At 41.5% G+C, this 16,202-nt stretch overlaps 1 protein-coding gene across 3 annotated transcripts in view; it reads right to left on the minus strand.

The window, feature by feature from the left end:
• Positions 1 to 2,908: 2,908 nt before the first annotated feature.
• Positions 2,909 to 16,202, minus strand: part of LOC115198580 (myotubularin) — a 63,852-nt gene continuing 50,558 nt past the window's right edge. For 2 of the 3 annotated variants that reach the window (XM_029760622.1, XM_029760624.1), the window contains 3 exons: positions 15,685 to 15,798; positions 14,123 to 14,299; positions 2,909 to 5,846 (listed from right to left, as the gene is read on the minus strand). In XM_029760622.1, the coding sequence (XP_029616482.1) occupies positions 5,664 to 5,846; positions 14,123 to 14,299; positions 15,685 to 15,798 (474 nt within the window). In that variant the 3' untranslated portion in view covers positions 2,909 to 5,663. The remainder of the gene's footprint in view (positions 5,847 to 14,122; positions 14,300 to 15,684; positions 15,799 to 16,202) is intronic. The other variant, XM_029760623.1, reaches the window with a different exon arrangement.

A 16,202-nucleotide genomic window follows, 5' to 3' on the forward strand; every position in this document is an offset into this window, starting at 1 on the left:
TTCCAATATCCTAAGGAGACGTGAACGGGTGCTTCTGTTATATTTAGGGCTGAGATATGCTATGATGGGACAAGCTCTGAATATCCACAATCTTCTCCGATCCACAATTTTCACATCAGCAGACATTACATAAGATATTTTGCACATTTCCTTATGATCTCCTGAATAAATAAAGGATAAATTACCACAAGAATTTGAATGAAAGAATCAATCAATTTTTTTTTTAAAGTGAGAAATCTTTAAATTAATTTAATCAGCATTATTTACACAACAAGAGCCGGTCAAAACAACCAACAGTGGAGCACTCATACATGAGAGGGAGTAGTACAGCCCGGATCCCACATCGATTTGTGTTGTCTTGCCAAAACTCCCATGTAGTCTGGGTGCAAGTCTGTTTCTGCTCGTCATGGCATGAACAGAAAGTAAGCCTCATCTGAGCCAGAACATCCCATAGGGCAAGAGCCCATCTCCTATTTCAGTAGGGTGAGGCAGGTGGTTGTAAAAGTACACCCCCTGGACAGAACGCCCCCTGAAAGACACTCAAGCTAACTCCTATGGTCACGAGTCATGACTCACAAGGACTTTGCAAGACAGCACAAACTGATTTGGAACTAGGCTAGGGAGTCGTAAGTAGGCATTAATATGACAAAGAAACCCCCCTTTAGACTATATATTACCTACGTTAAGATATAATAAATGAAGAAAATAAAAAATTAATGAGTGACAGTTTGTCCACGTCCCAAATTGTACCCTAGTCCCTATATAGTGCACTACTTTTGTAGGGTGCCATTTATCAGAGTCCTCAATTCCTCAAGGTCTGGCATTTAATCCAACTTGCTATGGGAATGTTTACAGCAGTGCCTTTGTTTACAAACTACTGTCCATGCATAGACTTCTTATTGTGGAAAACGGAATCATCTACTTGTCAGAGGAGTCTACTTGGTAGTAGTAGTAGGTTTTAACAGTTCCCATAACCATTCTGGCATTTCATTTGACCATGGGGGAAAAAGAGCTACTCCTTAAACACCGAATTTCGAGTTTGATTGAATCACGCACCAAGTTTCACAATCACAGGTAAAGAACCAAAAGGAACTGAATCGATTCCCGATTGAATCAAATCTCCCATGAATCATGATTCAAACATGATTTACTGTCCTCTGTTCTATGTTAGAAAGCAAAAATGCCCGTAAGGTAAAATAAAACAAACTAAAGAAAACTAAATTTATGGAACAACAAATCCACAAATTATTAACCAACCATTCAAAGCAACAAAAAAGACATGTCTTATTACTTTCCTTTTTATAAAACGTGTCAAATTTTACACTAAATAAAATAATTATATTTTACAACAATATAACTTTTCTACAGTAAAATAGGTTTTGTTTGAGGTAATTATACTGAACACAAATATAAAAGAAACATGTAAAGTGTTGGTCCCTTGTTTCATGAGCTGAAATAAAAGATCCCACAAATTTTTCATATGCACAAAAAGCATATTTCTCTCAAATTTTGTGCACAAATGTGTTACATCCCTGTTAGTGAGCATTTCTCCTTTGCCAAGATAATCCATCCACCTGACAGGTGTGTCAAATCATGAAGCTGATTAAACAGCATGATCATTACACAGGTGCACCTTGTGCTGGGGGCAATAAAAGATCACTCTAAAATGTGGAGTTTTGTCACACAACACAATGCCCCAGATGTCTCAAGTTGAGGGAGTGTGCAATTGGCATGCTGACTGCAGGAATGTCCACCAGAGCTGTTGCCAGAGAATTGAATGTTAATTTCTCTACCATAAGCCGCCTGCAAGATAATTTTGCAGTACGTCCAATCGGCCACACAACCACAGACCATGTGTAACTCCATCAGCCCAGGACCTCCACATCCGGCTTCTTCACCTGCGGGAATGTCTCAGCCCAGCCATCTGGACAGTTGATGAAATTGTGGGTTTGCACAACCGAAGATTTTCTGCACAAACTGTCTCAGGGAAGCTCATCTGCGTGCTCGTCGTCCTCACCAGGGTCTCGACCTGACAGCAGTTCGGCGTCGTAACCGACTTCAGTGGGGACATTATCACCATCGATGGCTATTGGAACATTGGAGAAGTGTGCTCTTCACGGATGAATCCTAGTTTCAACTGCACCGGGCAGATGGCATACGGCGTCATGTGGGCGAGCGGTTTGCTGATGTCAACGTTGTGAACAGAGTGCCCCATGGTGGCGGTGGGGTTATGGTATGGGCAGGCATAAGCTACAGACAACGAACACAATTGCATTTTAACAATGGCAATTTGAAAGCCCAGAGATACCATGACAAGATCCAGAGGCCCATTGTCGTGCCATTCATTCGGCGCTATCCCGTTTCAGCATAATATTGCACGGCCCCATGTCGCAAGGATCTGTCACACAAAACCTGGAAGATGAAAATGTCCCAGTTCTTCCATGACCTGCATACTCAACAGCCATGTCACCCATTGAGCATGTTTGGGATGCTCTGGATCGACGTGTACGACAGCGTGTTCCAGTTCCCGCCAATAACTTAGCACAGCCATTGAAGAGGAGTGCGACAACATTCCACAGGCCACCTGATCAACTCAATGTGAAGATGTGTCGCGCTGCATGAGGCTAATGGTGGTCACACCAGATACTGACTGGGTTTCTGATCCATGCCCCTACCTTTGTTTTTAAGGTATCTGTGACCAACAGATGCAGATCTGTATTCCCAGTCATGTGAAATCCATAGATTAGGCCCTAATGAATTTATTTAAATTGACTGATTTCCTTATATGAACTCTAACTCAGTAAAATCTTTGAAATTGTTGCATGTTGCATTTATATTTTTGTTCAGTGTACATCAGTTACTGTACTTGTACAAAGTAAAAAATAAAAATAGATTTTTGTCTTTTACATTTTTCGCTAAAAACAATCAACCAACTAACACAATCAAACAACAAAGTCTTCTGCGATGTGGTTATTTTTCCCTTGCAGCCTCGTTTTTTACTTTCCCCCCCTTATTGAGGCCAAAGACTTCCAAAGTGATGCATTCTGGTGCGGCATTAGGGAGCCGCTAGTGCCCTCATTCTTTCCCCACCACCACCATCTTTCAACATGGGTGACCGTCAACAAGCCTTCTAAGTCATATCTATTCAATCTCTTGTATGGCATTGCCAAATCCAGCATGGTGACCGTTTTAAAACAAGCGTAACCCACCCGAAGAGTCTTCACCAGAACGAACCCACAGCAACCCATCAACAGTTTCCTTTCCCCTTCTTTCTCCCCCCTGACGACGAATCAGGATTTGACTTTCCCACGCCACAACAAATCAGGTGGTTCCTTTTTCCTGCCACAACCAATCGGGTGCTTTCTTTCCCTTTCTCCCCGCCACAGAGGAACGATGATAAAGACAAAATGTATAGTTTGAGCAGAGATGAAGAGGTGAAGCGAGAGGTTTCACTCCTGCCAAAATATATATATAAAAATTGCCCAATGCGTTTCGATGGGCAAATTTTTTACCTAAGCTTGTCGCCTGCCTTGCTGCCTTTGGGTCAACGACTCCCATTGCTGGGGCAGAGACATGAGCATCTCATCATTATATACAGATCTCTGGTTTGGGTACAAAATGTCTGCCTGAGGTTGAACCTCAGATGGTCAAAGGCACAGAACTGGACCCGACCAGCGGTCCCGAGAACACTGGACCTGCCCTGTAAAGAGTTACTAAACATTTCTAGACTTCTTTTTACTAATCTTATCCCAAATCTTATCTCAAACTCTATGGTAGTTATTGTCCAAAGAACTGTATCTTGTCTGAGAATACTTGGGACACCTTATTGTTGTCCCTTGAAAGGTTTTAAACTATTCTGGACTTTTCCACCGATCTTATCCCACCTCTCTGGTTGTTGCTCTTGTCAAAATAACTTTTTCCTGCCCATAGTCTTTTGGAGAATACTCTGTGGAAGTCCTAAAACCTTTAAATCAAGCAAACTTGATCTAAACCATTTTGCTCCCTGGATTGAGATAAAGTGGTTTGAGACAAATGTTTAAAGATGGAATGCGCAGTAGGCAAAACAGCGCCACTGTCCGCCCCACGGCCGTTATCATTTTTGTTTTGTTGACGAAGCAGAGCTGGGGAGCGTTGCGCATCGTGGTGAAAGAAATTGCTGTTCTATCGCATGTGCAATGATGTCGGAGGGAAATAACCAGAATTAGTTGTTTGCAGTAACTTCTTTGTTGTTATAATCGCAAATGGACGTGGCAGTTTCACCATTAGGGATTCCAGGTTTAAGTTTATGCCAAGAGGAGTTTGACCGGTTTTAAGGTGACAGGTTCTAAGGTTCTCAAGTTTTAGGTTGGCAAAATGAGAGTCCCGTTGATGCAGAACTTTATTGGACTGACTGAGTGGACCTAGCCTGGTGCCAGATCTGTTTGTGCTGTCTTGCCAATTCCTATGTCATACATGTGGTCATACATGATGGTCATACATGTATGAGTTCGCAAGACAGCACTAACAGATCTGGGACCAGGCTAGGGTGGACATTGTTGGAGATAAAACTCACAGCTCCTCTAATAAAAACCAATACAACTCAGTGTCCTGTCTCTCCATAGACCTTCTACAGTACAATACATGGGGATACTAGGCCCACTGGACATCTCATAGAGTGGACTACAGTCAACCCCTGAAAAATGCAAGGACTTAGGGCTGTTACGAATGTATGCAGTAAACTGAAGGATGCAGATATTCAGATAATTTAAGTGAGTTGGGACTGGGGAACTGCAGGGTTTGTATTTCCCAACTTATGGGAGTCGACTGAAGTTACTCTAGTTTGTTATCCAAACTTAACTGGTTGACTGGACTGGTATTGCTCATATTGAGGACATTTGTACAGGTGCACACTGATTTAAGTCAGCCAAATGCACTAATAGTCAAACTTTCTCTTTTTAGTATGTTTGTCATAACAGTTTAACAATGCCCTTTTCAGGTCTTGGAGTTGACACAGTGTACAGAGTTCAAGAGGAGCAGGGGCAATGTTCCCATTCTTTACCCTTCTGGAAGTGTGCACTCGTTCACCCCCCCTCGTGGATTTAAAAGGAATGGACTGGTGTGAGTAATACGATGGAAACTCCCTCCAGCCTTGCTTTTACCAGTGCAATGCATAAGCATGATGGGGAGTAAATGAGTGCACACTGCTATGTAAAGTGTAGAGAATCGTAATGCAGCCATTGAGTTTTAACCCTTCACACATGTCCTTTAGTATAGTTTATCTACAACACACTGAGTATTTATTTTATTTCGTATTAAGGCTTCTCTGTTTTTGCAGAAAAAAAACAACGTTATACAAAAGTTGTCAAAAGGCTGTACTGTGACATATTGCATAATCACCATAGTTAAGTTTTTGTTATGGTCATACGTCATGATTTCCATGTTATTTATCGTCTCCATTATTACTTTACTAACGCTATGTACAAAAAACAACTTATTGTGTCTGTGTCAGGGTCAAATTACATGTCGATTCAGGAAGTGAATTGAAATTCTAATTCAAAAATCTGAAAAATTTCACTTTACAACTCTTAAATTAGGAATTTCTATTTCCTTTGATTCATTGACATCGAAGTAACCTCAACCCTGACGAACAAACACACACTCACGTGTGTGTTTGAGTACCCCACTCAGAAAGGGGTGTGCAGGTGCGTGATGTGCTGCGTGGGCGAGGCCGCATTGGGGGCAGAGCTATTTGATAGGTGGGAGGAGTTAGGGGAGGAGTCAGTGAGCTGCAGTTCCTCTAGTTTCTTCAGGTATTCGTCTCTCAGTGCCAGGAGCTCCATGTAACGCTGTTCCACTGGACTCTGCTGCTGTAGAATAGAGTAGAGACAGATAGAGTAGAGTACGATAGGATAGAATAGATTACAACCACCACCAGGTGGAAGCAAAGAGAGAGAAATGAGAGGGAGATGGATGGATGGATGGATGGGGAGCGAAGAGGGAGAGAGAGAGACGGGGGTAGGAAGCGGGGTGAGGAGGGGAGAGAGAGAGAGTGGGTAGAGAGAGAAGGTGTGGGGGAGAGAGTAAAAAAATACTTGAATGATATGCAAACAATGCAAAAAGATCAGCATATAAACAAACAAAAGAGGTGTAGAGACAGATTTTTCTTTTTACATGTACATTCTACACACATTTTACATACAAAGCATTTTTTCCCACAGTAGTTACAGTATATAGCAAGAAAATAGTTATTTGGTATACATTACATCTGGATAGATAGTACTGGATAGATAGTGTCAAATTCAAACCTGCTGGTTTTTGGTTTTTCCTTTTAATTAAGCCCGAGACAACCAGGTGAGGGGAGTTCTTTACTAATTAGTGACCTTAATTCATCAACCTAATACAAGGGAAGAGTGAAAACCCGCAGACACTTGGCCCTCCGTGGAGTGAGTTTGACACGTGACATACTGTATACTTTATATATTGTGTTTTCAGTCAACTATTACAGTGCATTCGGAAAGAATTCAGATCTACACACAATACCCCATGATGACAAAGCAAAAACAGGTTTTTAGACGTTTTTCAACATTCATAAAAAAAAAAAAATGAAAAATCACATTTACATAAGTATTCAGACCCTTTACTCAGTACTTTGTTGAAGCACTTTTGGCAGCAATTACAGCCTCGAGTCTTCTTGGGTATGACGCTACAAGCTTGGAGTTTCATTATTCTCTGCAGATCCTCTCAAGCTCTGTCAGGTTGGATGGGGAGCGTTGCTGCACAGCTATTTTCAAGTCTCTCCAGAGATGTTCGATCGGGTTCAAGTTTGGGCTCTTGCTGGGCCACTCAAGGACATTCAGAGACTTGTCCCGAAGCCACTCCTGCATTGTCTTGGCTGTGTGCTTAGGGTCGTTGTCCTGTTGGAAGGTGAACCTTCGCCCAAGTCCGAGGTCGTGAGCATGTTTTCATCAAGAGTATTTATCTGGTCAATATGTCAGTGTATTATGTCTGTTTGTAACAGTGTGTTATACAGTTGAAGTCGGAAGTTAGGTTGGAGTCATTAAAACTCGTTTTTCAACCACACCACAAATTTCTTGTTAACAAACTATAGTTTTGGCAAGTCGGTTAGGACATCTACTTTGTGCATGACAAGTCATTTTCCAACAATTGTTTACAGACAGATTATTTCACTTATAATTCACTGTATCACAATTCCAGTGGGTCAGAAGTTTACATAAACTAAGTTGACTGTGCCTTTAAACAGCTTGGAAAATTCCAGAAAATGATGTCATGGCTTTAGAAGCTTCTGATAGGCTAATTAGCATAATTTGAGTCAATTGGAGGCATACCTGTGGATGTATTTCAAGGCCTACCTTCAAACTCAGTGCCTCTTTGCTTGACATCATGGGAAAATCAAAAGAAATCAGACAAGACCTCAGAAAATATATTGTAGACCTCCACAAGTCTGGTTCATCCTTGGGAGCAATTTCCAAACGCATGAAGGTACCACGTTCATCTGTACAAACAATAGTACGCAAGTATAAACACCATGGGACCACGCAGCCGTCATACCGCTCAGGAAGGACACGCGTTCTGTCTCCTTGAGATGAACGTGCTTTGGTGCGAAAAGTGCAAATCAATCCCAGAACAACAGCAAAGGACCTTGTGAAGATGCTGGAGGAAACAGGTACAAAAGTATCTATATCCACAGTAAAACGAGTCCTATATCGACATAACCTGAAAGGCCGCTCAGCAAGGAAGAAGCCACTGCTCCAAAACCACCATAAAAAAGCCAAACTACGGTTTGCAACTGCACATGGGGACAAAGATCGTACTTTGTGGAGAAATGTCCTCTGGTCTGATGAAACAAAATAGAACTGTTTGGCCATAATGACCATTGTTATGTTTGGAGGAAAAAGGGGGAGGCTTGCAAGCCGAAGAATATCATCCCATCCGTGAAGCGGGGTGGCAGCATCATGTTGTGGGGGTGCTTTGCTGCAGGAGGGACTGGTGCACTTCACAAAATAGATGGCATAATGAGGAAGTAAAATTATGTGGATATATTGAAGCAACATCTCAAGACATCAGTCAGGAAGTTAAAGCTTGGTCGCAAATGGGTCTTCCAAATGGACAATGACCCCAAGCATACTTCCAAAGTTGTGGCAAAAAGGCTCAAGGACAACAAAGTCAAGGTATTGGAGTGGCCATCACAAAGCCCTGACCTCAATCCCATAGAATATTTGTGGGCAGAACTGAAAAAGCGTGTGCGAGCAAGAAGGCCTACAAACCTGACTCAGTTACACCAGCTCTATCAGGAAGAATGGGCCAAAATTCACCCAACTTGTTGTGGGAAGCTTGTGAAAGGCTACCCGAAATGTTTGATCCAAGTTAAACAATTTAAAGGCAATGCTACCAAATACTAATTGAGTATATGTAAACTTCTGACCCACTGGGAATGTGATGAAAGAAATAAAAGCTGAAATAAATCATTTTCTCTACTATTATTCTGACATTTCACATTCTTAAAATAAAGTGGTGATCCTAACTGACCTAAGACAGAGAATTTTTACTAGGATTAAATGTCAAGAATTGTGAAAAACTGAGTTTAAATGTATTTGGCTAAGGTGTATGTAAACTTCCGACTTCAACTGTGTGTGAATATGTGATTGCATTATAAATTGTATTTTAATGTTTAAGGCCTCTTGGAAGATTAGTCCAAATGAGGACTAACAGAGATCCTAATAAAATCAAACCTCTCTGTACTTTGCTCTGTTCATATTTCCCTCAATCCTGACTAGTCTCCCAGTCCCTGCTGCTGAAAAACATCCCTACAGCATGATGCTGCCACCACCATGCTACACCGTAGGCCTGGTGCCAGGTTTCCTCCAGACGTGATACTTGGCATTCAGGCCAAAGAGTTCAATCTTAATTTCATCAGACCAGAGAAACTTGTTTCTCATTTACTGAGAGTCCTTCAGGTGCCTTTTGGCAGACTCCTCGCGGGCTGTCGTGCCTTTTACTGAGGAGTGGCTTCACTCTACCATAAAAGGCCTGATTGGTGGAGTGCTGCAGAGATGGTTGTCCTTCTGGAAGGGCCTCCCATCTCCACAGAGGAACTTTGGAGCTCTGTCAGAGTGACCATCCGGTTCTTGGTCACCTCCCTGACCAAGGCCCATCTCCTCCAATTGCTCAGTTTGGCCGGGCGGCCAGCTCTAGGAAGAGTCTTTGTGGTTCCAAACTTCTTCCATTTAAGAATGATGTTGCCCACTGTGTTCTTGGGGACCTTCAATGCTGCAGAAATGTTTTGGTACCCTTCCCATGATCTGTGCCTCGACATAATCTTGTCTCGGATTTCTACAAATAAAAAATCCAAGCCATGAGGTCGAAGGAATTATCTGACATGCACTGTCAACTGTGGGACCTTATATAGACAGGTGTGTACCTTTCGAAATCATGTCAAAATCAATGTAATTTACCACAGGTGGACTCCAATCAAGTTGTAGAAACATCTAAAAGATGATCAATGGAAACAGGATGCACCTGACCTCAATTTCGAGTCTCATTGCAAAGGGTCTGAATACTTATGTAAATAAGTACCCTCTATTTTCCAACTGTTCTGTTTCACATACAGTACATTCAAAACCTTTCTAAATCGCATAGTATGTACAGATTGTAAGTTAAGGATGAATATTTTTCCTATAAGTATTATTATATTGATGATTTATTGACTATGGCTTTCCAAATCTCCCAACAGTGCTATTTGTAGGGTTCATTTTAGGTAAATGTTTGGTTTTCAGCCATTCCTGAACCTGACCAGAAACTAGCTACATACTGTAGGGGAAATATCAGAATAAGTGATCTAATGATTCTGTCTCTTTGCAGAAAAATCTGCCGAGTTAAGATGGTTGTGTGCCCATAACATTCTGTTGTTGGCAAGAATTTTGTATAATCATTTTAATATAAAAAAACCTGTTTTGAATCAAGCGTTGTTGTGTGTATCACTTGATAAATCATGTGCCATGGAATCATCGGCACATTGAAAATCTCTTCCCAACTACTTTTTCAACCTGTATGGCGACGCTGTCAAAATGTTGGTCCTCAAATGAAAGTTATATTTTTTCTATTTATGAACATGTTTTGGTGCCAATTTTAGTCTTTAACAAAGGGCAGACAAAAACGTTTCTCTAACTTCTCCACTTGCCTCCATTTGTGCGGTAATGCTGCTATCAGTTGGTTCTAATTTTAGATAACAAAAATACATGGAAATGTTCTCTCTAACTGCACATTACTCCAACTTTCCTATTCATAATATCATTAGCAAAGATAGTTCCGTATTTATTTTTATTCCATAAAGATTTAATTTTTTATTTGTGATCAATTAGTATATTTGAGTTTAACCATAATATTTGTTCTGTCTTTTCTGGGGGATGAAACTGGAATTGCAAAAGTATGGATTGTTTTACAAAGGGAAATAATTAGAAAATGGTTCCATTTTCAATTAACTGAAAGTGAGAGGTTCTAATCTGGATGGAGGTTTAATGATTTAATATTTAATAATTTTAGCCTAATGAAACCATATTCATTACACAAATAAGCATGTTTAATTTTGTCTGGCTTATCGTTCCAAATAATGTTCAATATTTTTTGCTTATATAATGAAAAAAATGTATTGTTCGGAATAGGCAGGGCCATAAGTAAATAGATAAACTGTGATATGACTAAAGAATTAAAATCAGGGAGATTTTTCCACAAATAGACCCTACAACATAGGGTCAAAGCACTCAAACCTGACTTGAGATTCAATAAGACTTTTTTCTGTCAATTCCGCATTGATATTAATGTGAGGTCCCTCTTTAAACAAGGTATTGTCGGATATTATTCATCCTAATCAGACAGGTTTTTTACATGGGCGATACATTGGCGATAATATAAGACAAGTACTGGAAACAATAGAATACTATGAAACATCAGGGAAACCAGGTCTGGTAATCATGGCAGATTCTGAAAAGGCTTTTGATAAAGTACGACTAGAATTTATATATAACGGCCTAGACTATTTTAATTTTGGAGAATCTCTTATACAATGGGTTCAAGTTATTAGTAAAACAACAAATAATGGCTACTTCTCAGAAATAATTAAACTGTCGGTGTAAAACAAGGTTGTCCACTGTCGGCGTATCTATTTATTATGGCCATCAAAATGTTAGCTATTAACATCAGATCAAACAATAATATAGAGGGGCTAGAAATCCAAGGCTTAAAAACAAAGGTGTCATTGCATGCTGACAACTCAAGTTTCCTCTTAAATCTGCAATCTGGATCCCTGCACAGTCTCATAGAGGATCTAGATAATTTTCTAACCTCTCTGGATTACAACTGAACTATTGTACGATAAGTGTACCATATTACATATTGGATTTAGTTTAGTTTATCAATAAAATGATCTGACGGTGAAGTGGACATACTCGGTATTCATATCCCTAAAGAAAGAAATGAATTCACTGCAACAAATTTCAATAGAAAGTTAGCAAAAATAGGAAATAAGATCTTGCTACCATAGAACAGAGTGCTGACTGGAGAGCTGGATTCAATTTTCGCCTGAAATAACATGCCTGTAGCTCAGGAGCTGAAGCAAGGATATTCTTGATACCATTTGAAAGGAAACACTTTGAAGTTTGTGAAAATTAATGTAGGAGAATATAACCCATTAGATCTGGTAAAAGAAAATACAAAGAAAAAAAATAACTTTTTGGGGGTATTTTTTTGTACCATCATCTTTGAAATGCAAGAGAAAGGCCATAATGTATTATTCCAGCCCAGGTGCAATTTAGATTTTGGCCACTAGATGGCAGCAGCGTATGTGCAAGGTTTTAGACTGATCCAATGAACCATTGTATTTCTGTTCAAAATGTTGCATCAAGACTGCCCAAATGTGCTTAATTGGTTAATTAATAAGCTTTCAAGTTCATAACTCTGCACTCTCCTCAAACAATAGGATGGTATTCTTTCACTGTAATAGCACTGTAATAGTAAATTGGACAGTGCAGTTAGATTAATTCTATGCCCTATGCATTTTTCTAGGATTTTTGCATCACAACACTGAAGTCTAAAGGGCCTCCAGTTTTTTAGATGGACTGGATCTTTATACTTACCACCTGGGTCCAGTCTCAGTAATAGTGAAATCAGACCTTCTTGCTGAGTACCTGATAGTTACCATTTTTATAGAAGTGGTTAAAATTTGAGTACATCAAAAAATAAAATGATATACCTCAATTGGTATGCCATCCAGCCCTGGAGTTTACCCTGGCTTAAAGGCTTTAATTGCATAAAGAAGTTCCTCCTCTACAATTTGGCCCTCACACAAGTCTTTCTGTACAGCTGTTCATTTTACAGTATTAGGGAAAAAAGTCCTTACAGTTAACTTCAGTTAGTGGAAATGGAGGAGACTGCAAAGAGAACATATGCTTAAAGTATTTTGCTTCCTCTTTCAAAATATAATTTGGTGAATCATGGTTGACTGTGTGTGTGTGTGTATGTGTGTGTGTGTGTGTATATGTGTGTGTGTATTGTGTAAAGAGGATTTTCAGCTCCAGTGACTCAGGCCCTGCCGAGGGGGGCCAGGGATGTTTCGGCTAGAGTGGGTGTGTGTGAGAATATCAGTGTATGTGTGTGTGTTGAGGATGGGAGGGGGGTTAAAAGAGCTAGAGGGTAAGAAGGTTGTTCAGGGGTGTGTGTATGTAAGAAATGGAGGGGGCAGGCAGCGGGTGCTCTACACACATATACAATTATTTAATTTACACACACACACACTGCAAGCCCTATAGGACGCCACGGCATCATTGCAGCCAAACCAACCAATCCCCAGAGGCAATATTTCACACTCAGACTGACCACAAGATAACCCCAACTAATTGTCCGGTGTATTTGACTGACAGTATGGTATATTCTGTGTTTTGGCTAAATCCTAACAAAACGTCAGCTAGCCAACTAGCTTACCTGGTTTATCAAAATCAATCAAATCAAATTTTATTTGTCAGATGCGCCAACAACGCAGCTTTAAGAAAAGACCTAAAAAAAAGTAAGAGGCAAGAATAACAAATAATTAAAGAGCAGTAGTAATATACAGGGGGTACTGGTACAGAGTTAATGTGCGGGGGCACCGGTGTTGAGGTAATATGTACATGCAGGTAGAGTTATTAAAGTGACTACGCATAGATAACAACAGAGAGTAGAAGCAGCGTAGAGGGGGGGGGGGGGGTAGCCAGTCTGGGTAGCCATTTGATTAGCTGTTCAGGAGTCTTATAGATTGTGGGTAGAAGCTCTTTAGAAGCCTGTTGGACCTAGATTTGGCGCTCCGTTACCATTTGCCGTGCAGTAGCAGAGAGAACAGTCTATGAATAGGGTGGCTGGAGTCTTAGACAATTTTTAGGGCCTTCCTCTGACACCGCCTGGTATAGAGGTCCTGGATGGCAGGAAGTTTGGCCCCGGTGATGTACTGGGCCGTACGCACTACCCTCTGTAGTGCCTTGCGGTCAGAGGCCGAGCAGTTTCCATACCAGGCAACTGCTCAGGATCGTCAGGATGCTCTCGACGGTGCAGCTGTAAAACCTTTTGAGGATCTGAGGACCCATGCCAAATCTTTTCAGTCTCCTGAGGGGGAATAGGTTTTGTCATGCCCTCTTCATGACTGTCTTGGTGTGCTTGGACCATGTTAGTTTGTTGGTGATGTGGACCCTAAGGAACTTGAAGCTCTCAACCTGCTCCACTACAACCCTGTCGATGAGAATGGGGGCGTGCTCGGTCCTCCTTTTCCAGTAGTCCACGATCATCTCCTTTGTCTTGATCACGTTGAGGGAGAGGTTGTTGTCCTTGCACCACATGGTCAGGTCTCTGACCTCCTCCCTATTACATTTATGTTATAAATTTGTAACATCAGTTGTGATTGTTATAACAGTATTATTTAGGCCTTATGAACGAGGGTCTAGATAGCGATACAGTATATTAGCTGGACTAAATGTATGTTATGACTGTGTAATGTCAGTTGTCATAAGTGGACATTATGACAGTGTTATGTAGCCTTATTACAGAGGGTAAAGTGTAACCGTACTTTCATTTATTCTCCATCCATCCTCCCATCCCGCTCTACCTGTTGTCGTATGCGTGGGTTCCAGCGGATGTAATAAGTCACCCAAAGCTCTAGGTGTCTCATGCTGGCTACGGGGTAGAGGACCCTACTGGACTCAGGAGTGTAGAAGGGGTTCAGGTAGGAAGTAGAGTCACTGTTCACCAACGACCACAGGGACACTGTCTTAGACCGTACCTCCTGGAGAGAGAGAAGGGGAGAAGAAGAAAAATGATTTGTTCAGAGAGAGAGAGTGAGAGAGAGAGGGATGGAGGAAGAGAGAGAAGGGCTTCAGGTTCATCAACGACCACACCTCCTGGTGAGAAGAATAATACTTTAGTTAAAGAGAGAGAGAGAGGTGGGAAGTATCACTGTTCACCAACGACCACAGAGACATCGTATTACACCGAACCTCCATGAGAGGGAGATGGAGGGGAAAGAATACAAATTGAGAGAGAGGGGTGTGGAAAGGGTTGAGGTAGGGGGCGCGTCACTGTTGACCTAACCTAACGTAGCAGGCGTAGAAAGACGCCCGAGCCGAGTTCGCACTTCAGTTAGGTTGAAAATACCGTGTCCGTGAAAACCGGACGTTAACGTTTTCTGGCGACTCCGCATAGGCTACTGTTGACCAGGGACCACAGAGACAGGTCTTAGACCACACCTCCTGGAGAGAGATGGAGAGAGAGGGATAGAGTGGGAGAACGATCAGACGTTTTTATACAACGCAACCTACAGTTAGATATTTTTAGCATACGGCCCATGCTTGAATCAAACCCTGAATTACCTGAGCCATTGGAACCACAGATAGATGGAGAGAAAACTAAAGAAAGAGCGAATAAAGCAATGAGTCTCTGGACCAATAATTAGACCCTTATGCAGTCCACAAATTTTAACACTGGGATGTAAAGGGAGAGGTGTGTGTAGATAAGAGGGTATCTGTGTTTTCTAGATGTGCTGTTACGCAGACAGTCTCTTTGTTTGTGTCAGAGTGAGTGCAGTGTGTACTACTGTGTGTTGCATCCCCCCATAGTGCATTATTACTGTCTGTTTGAAACTCAGAACCAGTGATGCGTCCCGTCTTTCTCCCTCTCTCTTCTGCTCTACTTCACATGATCAGGATGGAGAGAGGGAGGGGGAGGGAGCGTGGTGGGACAAAGAGAGGGAGAGAGACATATTATAGAAAGGGAAAGGGTTGGAGATGAAGAGAGGGTTGGGAGTGAGAAATATTGTAGAGAGAAGAGAGGGAGTATTGGAAAGGAGGAAATGACCAAAAGATAGAGAAGTGGGGCTCTGACTCATTATGTTGTGGTCTCAGATACTTGCAGTTGTAGAGGAACAGAGAGAGTGATAAACAGAGGGAGAAAAATAGATAGAGGAGAGAATGAGGAAAGTGACAGCATAACTTACGTTGGTGTCCCAGGCGCTCTCACAATTGTAGAGGAAGAGAGAGAGGGAGACAGAAACAGAGAGAGAGAGAGAGAGAGAGAGAGAGAGAGAGAGAGAGAGAGAGAGAGAGAGAGAGAGAGAGAGAGAGAGAGAGAGAGAGAGAGAGAGAGCGATAAACAGATAGTAACAGTCTGACTTACGTTGGTGTCCCTGGCGCTCTCACAGTTGTAGAGGAAGGTTCCAAAGCGACAGCTGAACAGGTGATCCAGGATGGTCATTAGAAGCCGCTCGTTGAACTCAAACGCTGTCGGGAACTGATGGGGAAATAAGGAAAGAAGAGAGGAGAAGGAGAAAGAGAGAAATGTAAAGCCTGGATGGCTTTCACTTCAGCAGTGATAAATTCATGAACTTATTTGACGAAAAGATCATGATCATTAGCAAGCAAATTATGGACTCCTCTTCAATAAAGCCTCTCTTGAAAAAGCCAAACCTTGACCCAGAAAAATAGAAGAAAAAAAATAAATAAATGAGCCTATATCGAATCTCCCATTCCTCTCAATTTAAAAAGAAAAGCTGTTGTGCAGCAACTCACTGCCTTCCTGAAGACTAACAATGCATACGAAACGCTTCAGTCTGGTTTTAGACCCCATCATAGCACTGAGACTGCACTCGTGAAGGTGGTAAATTACCTTTTAATGGCATCAGACCAAGGCTCTGC

Source organism: Salmo trutta, chromosome 8 (assembly GCF_901001165.1).
Source record: "Salmo trutta chromosome 8, fSalTru1.1, whole genome shotgun sequence".
NCBI lineage: Eukaryota > Metazoa > Chordata > Actinopteri > Salmoniformes > Salmonidae > Salmo > Salmo trutta.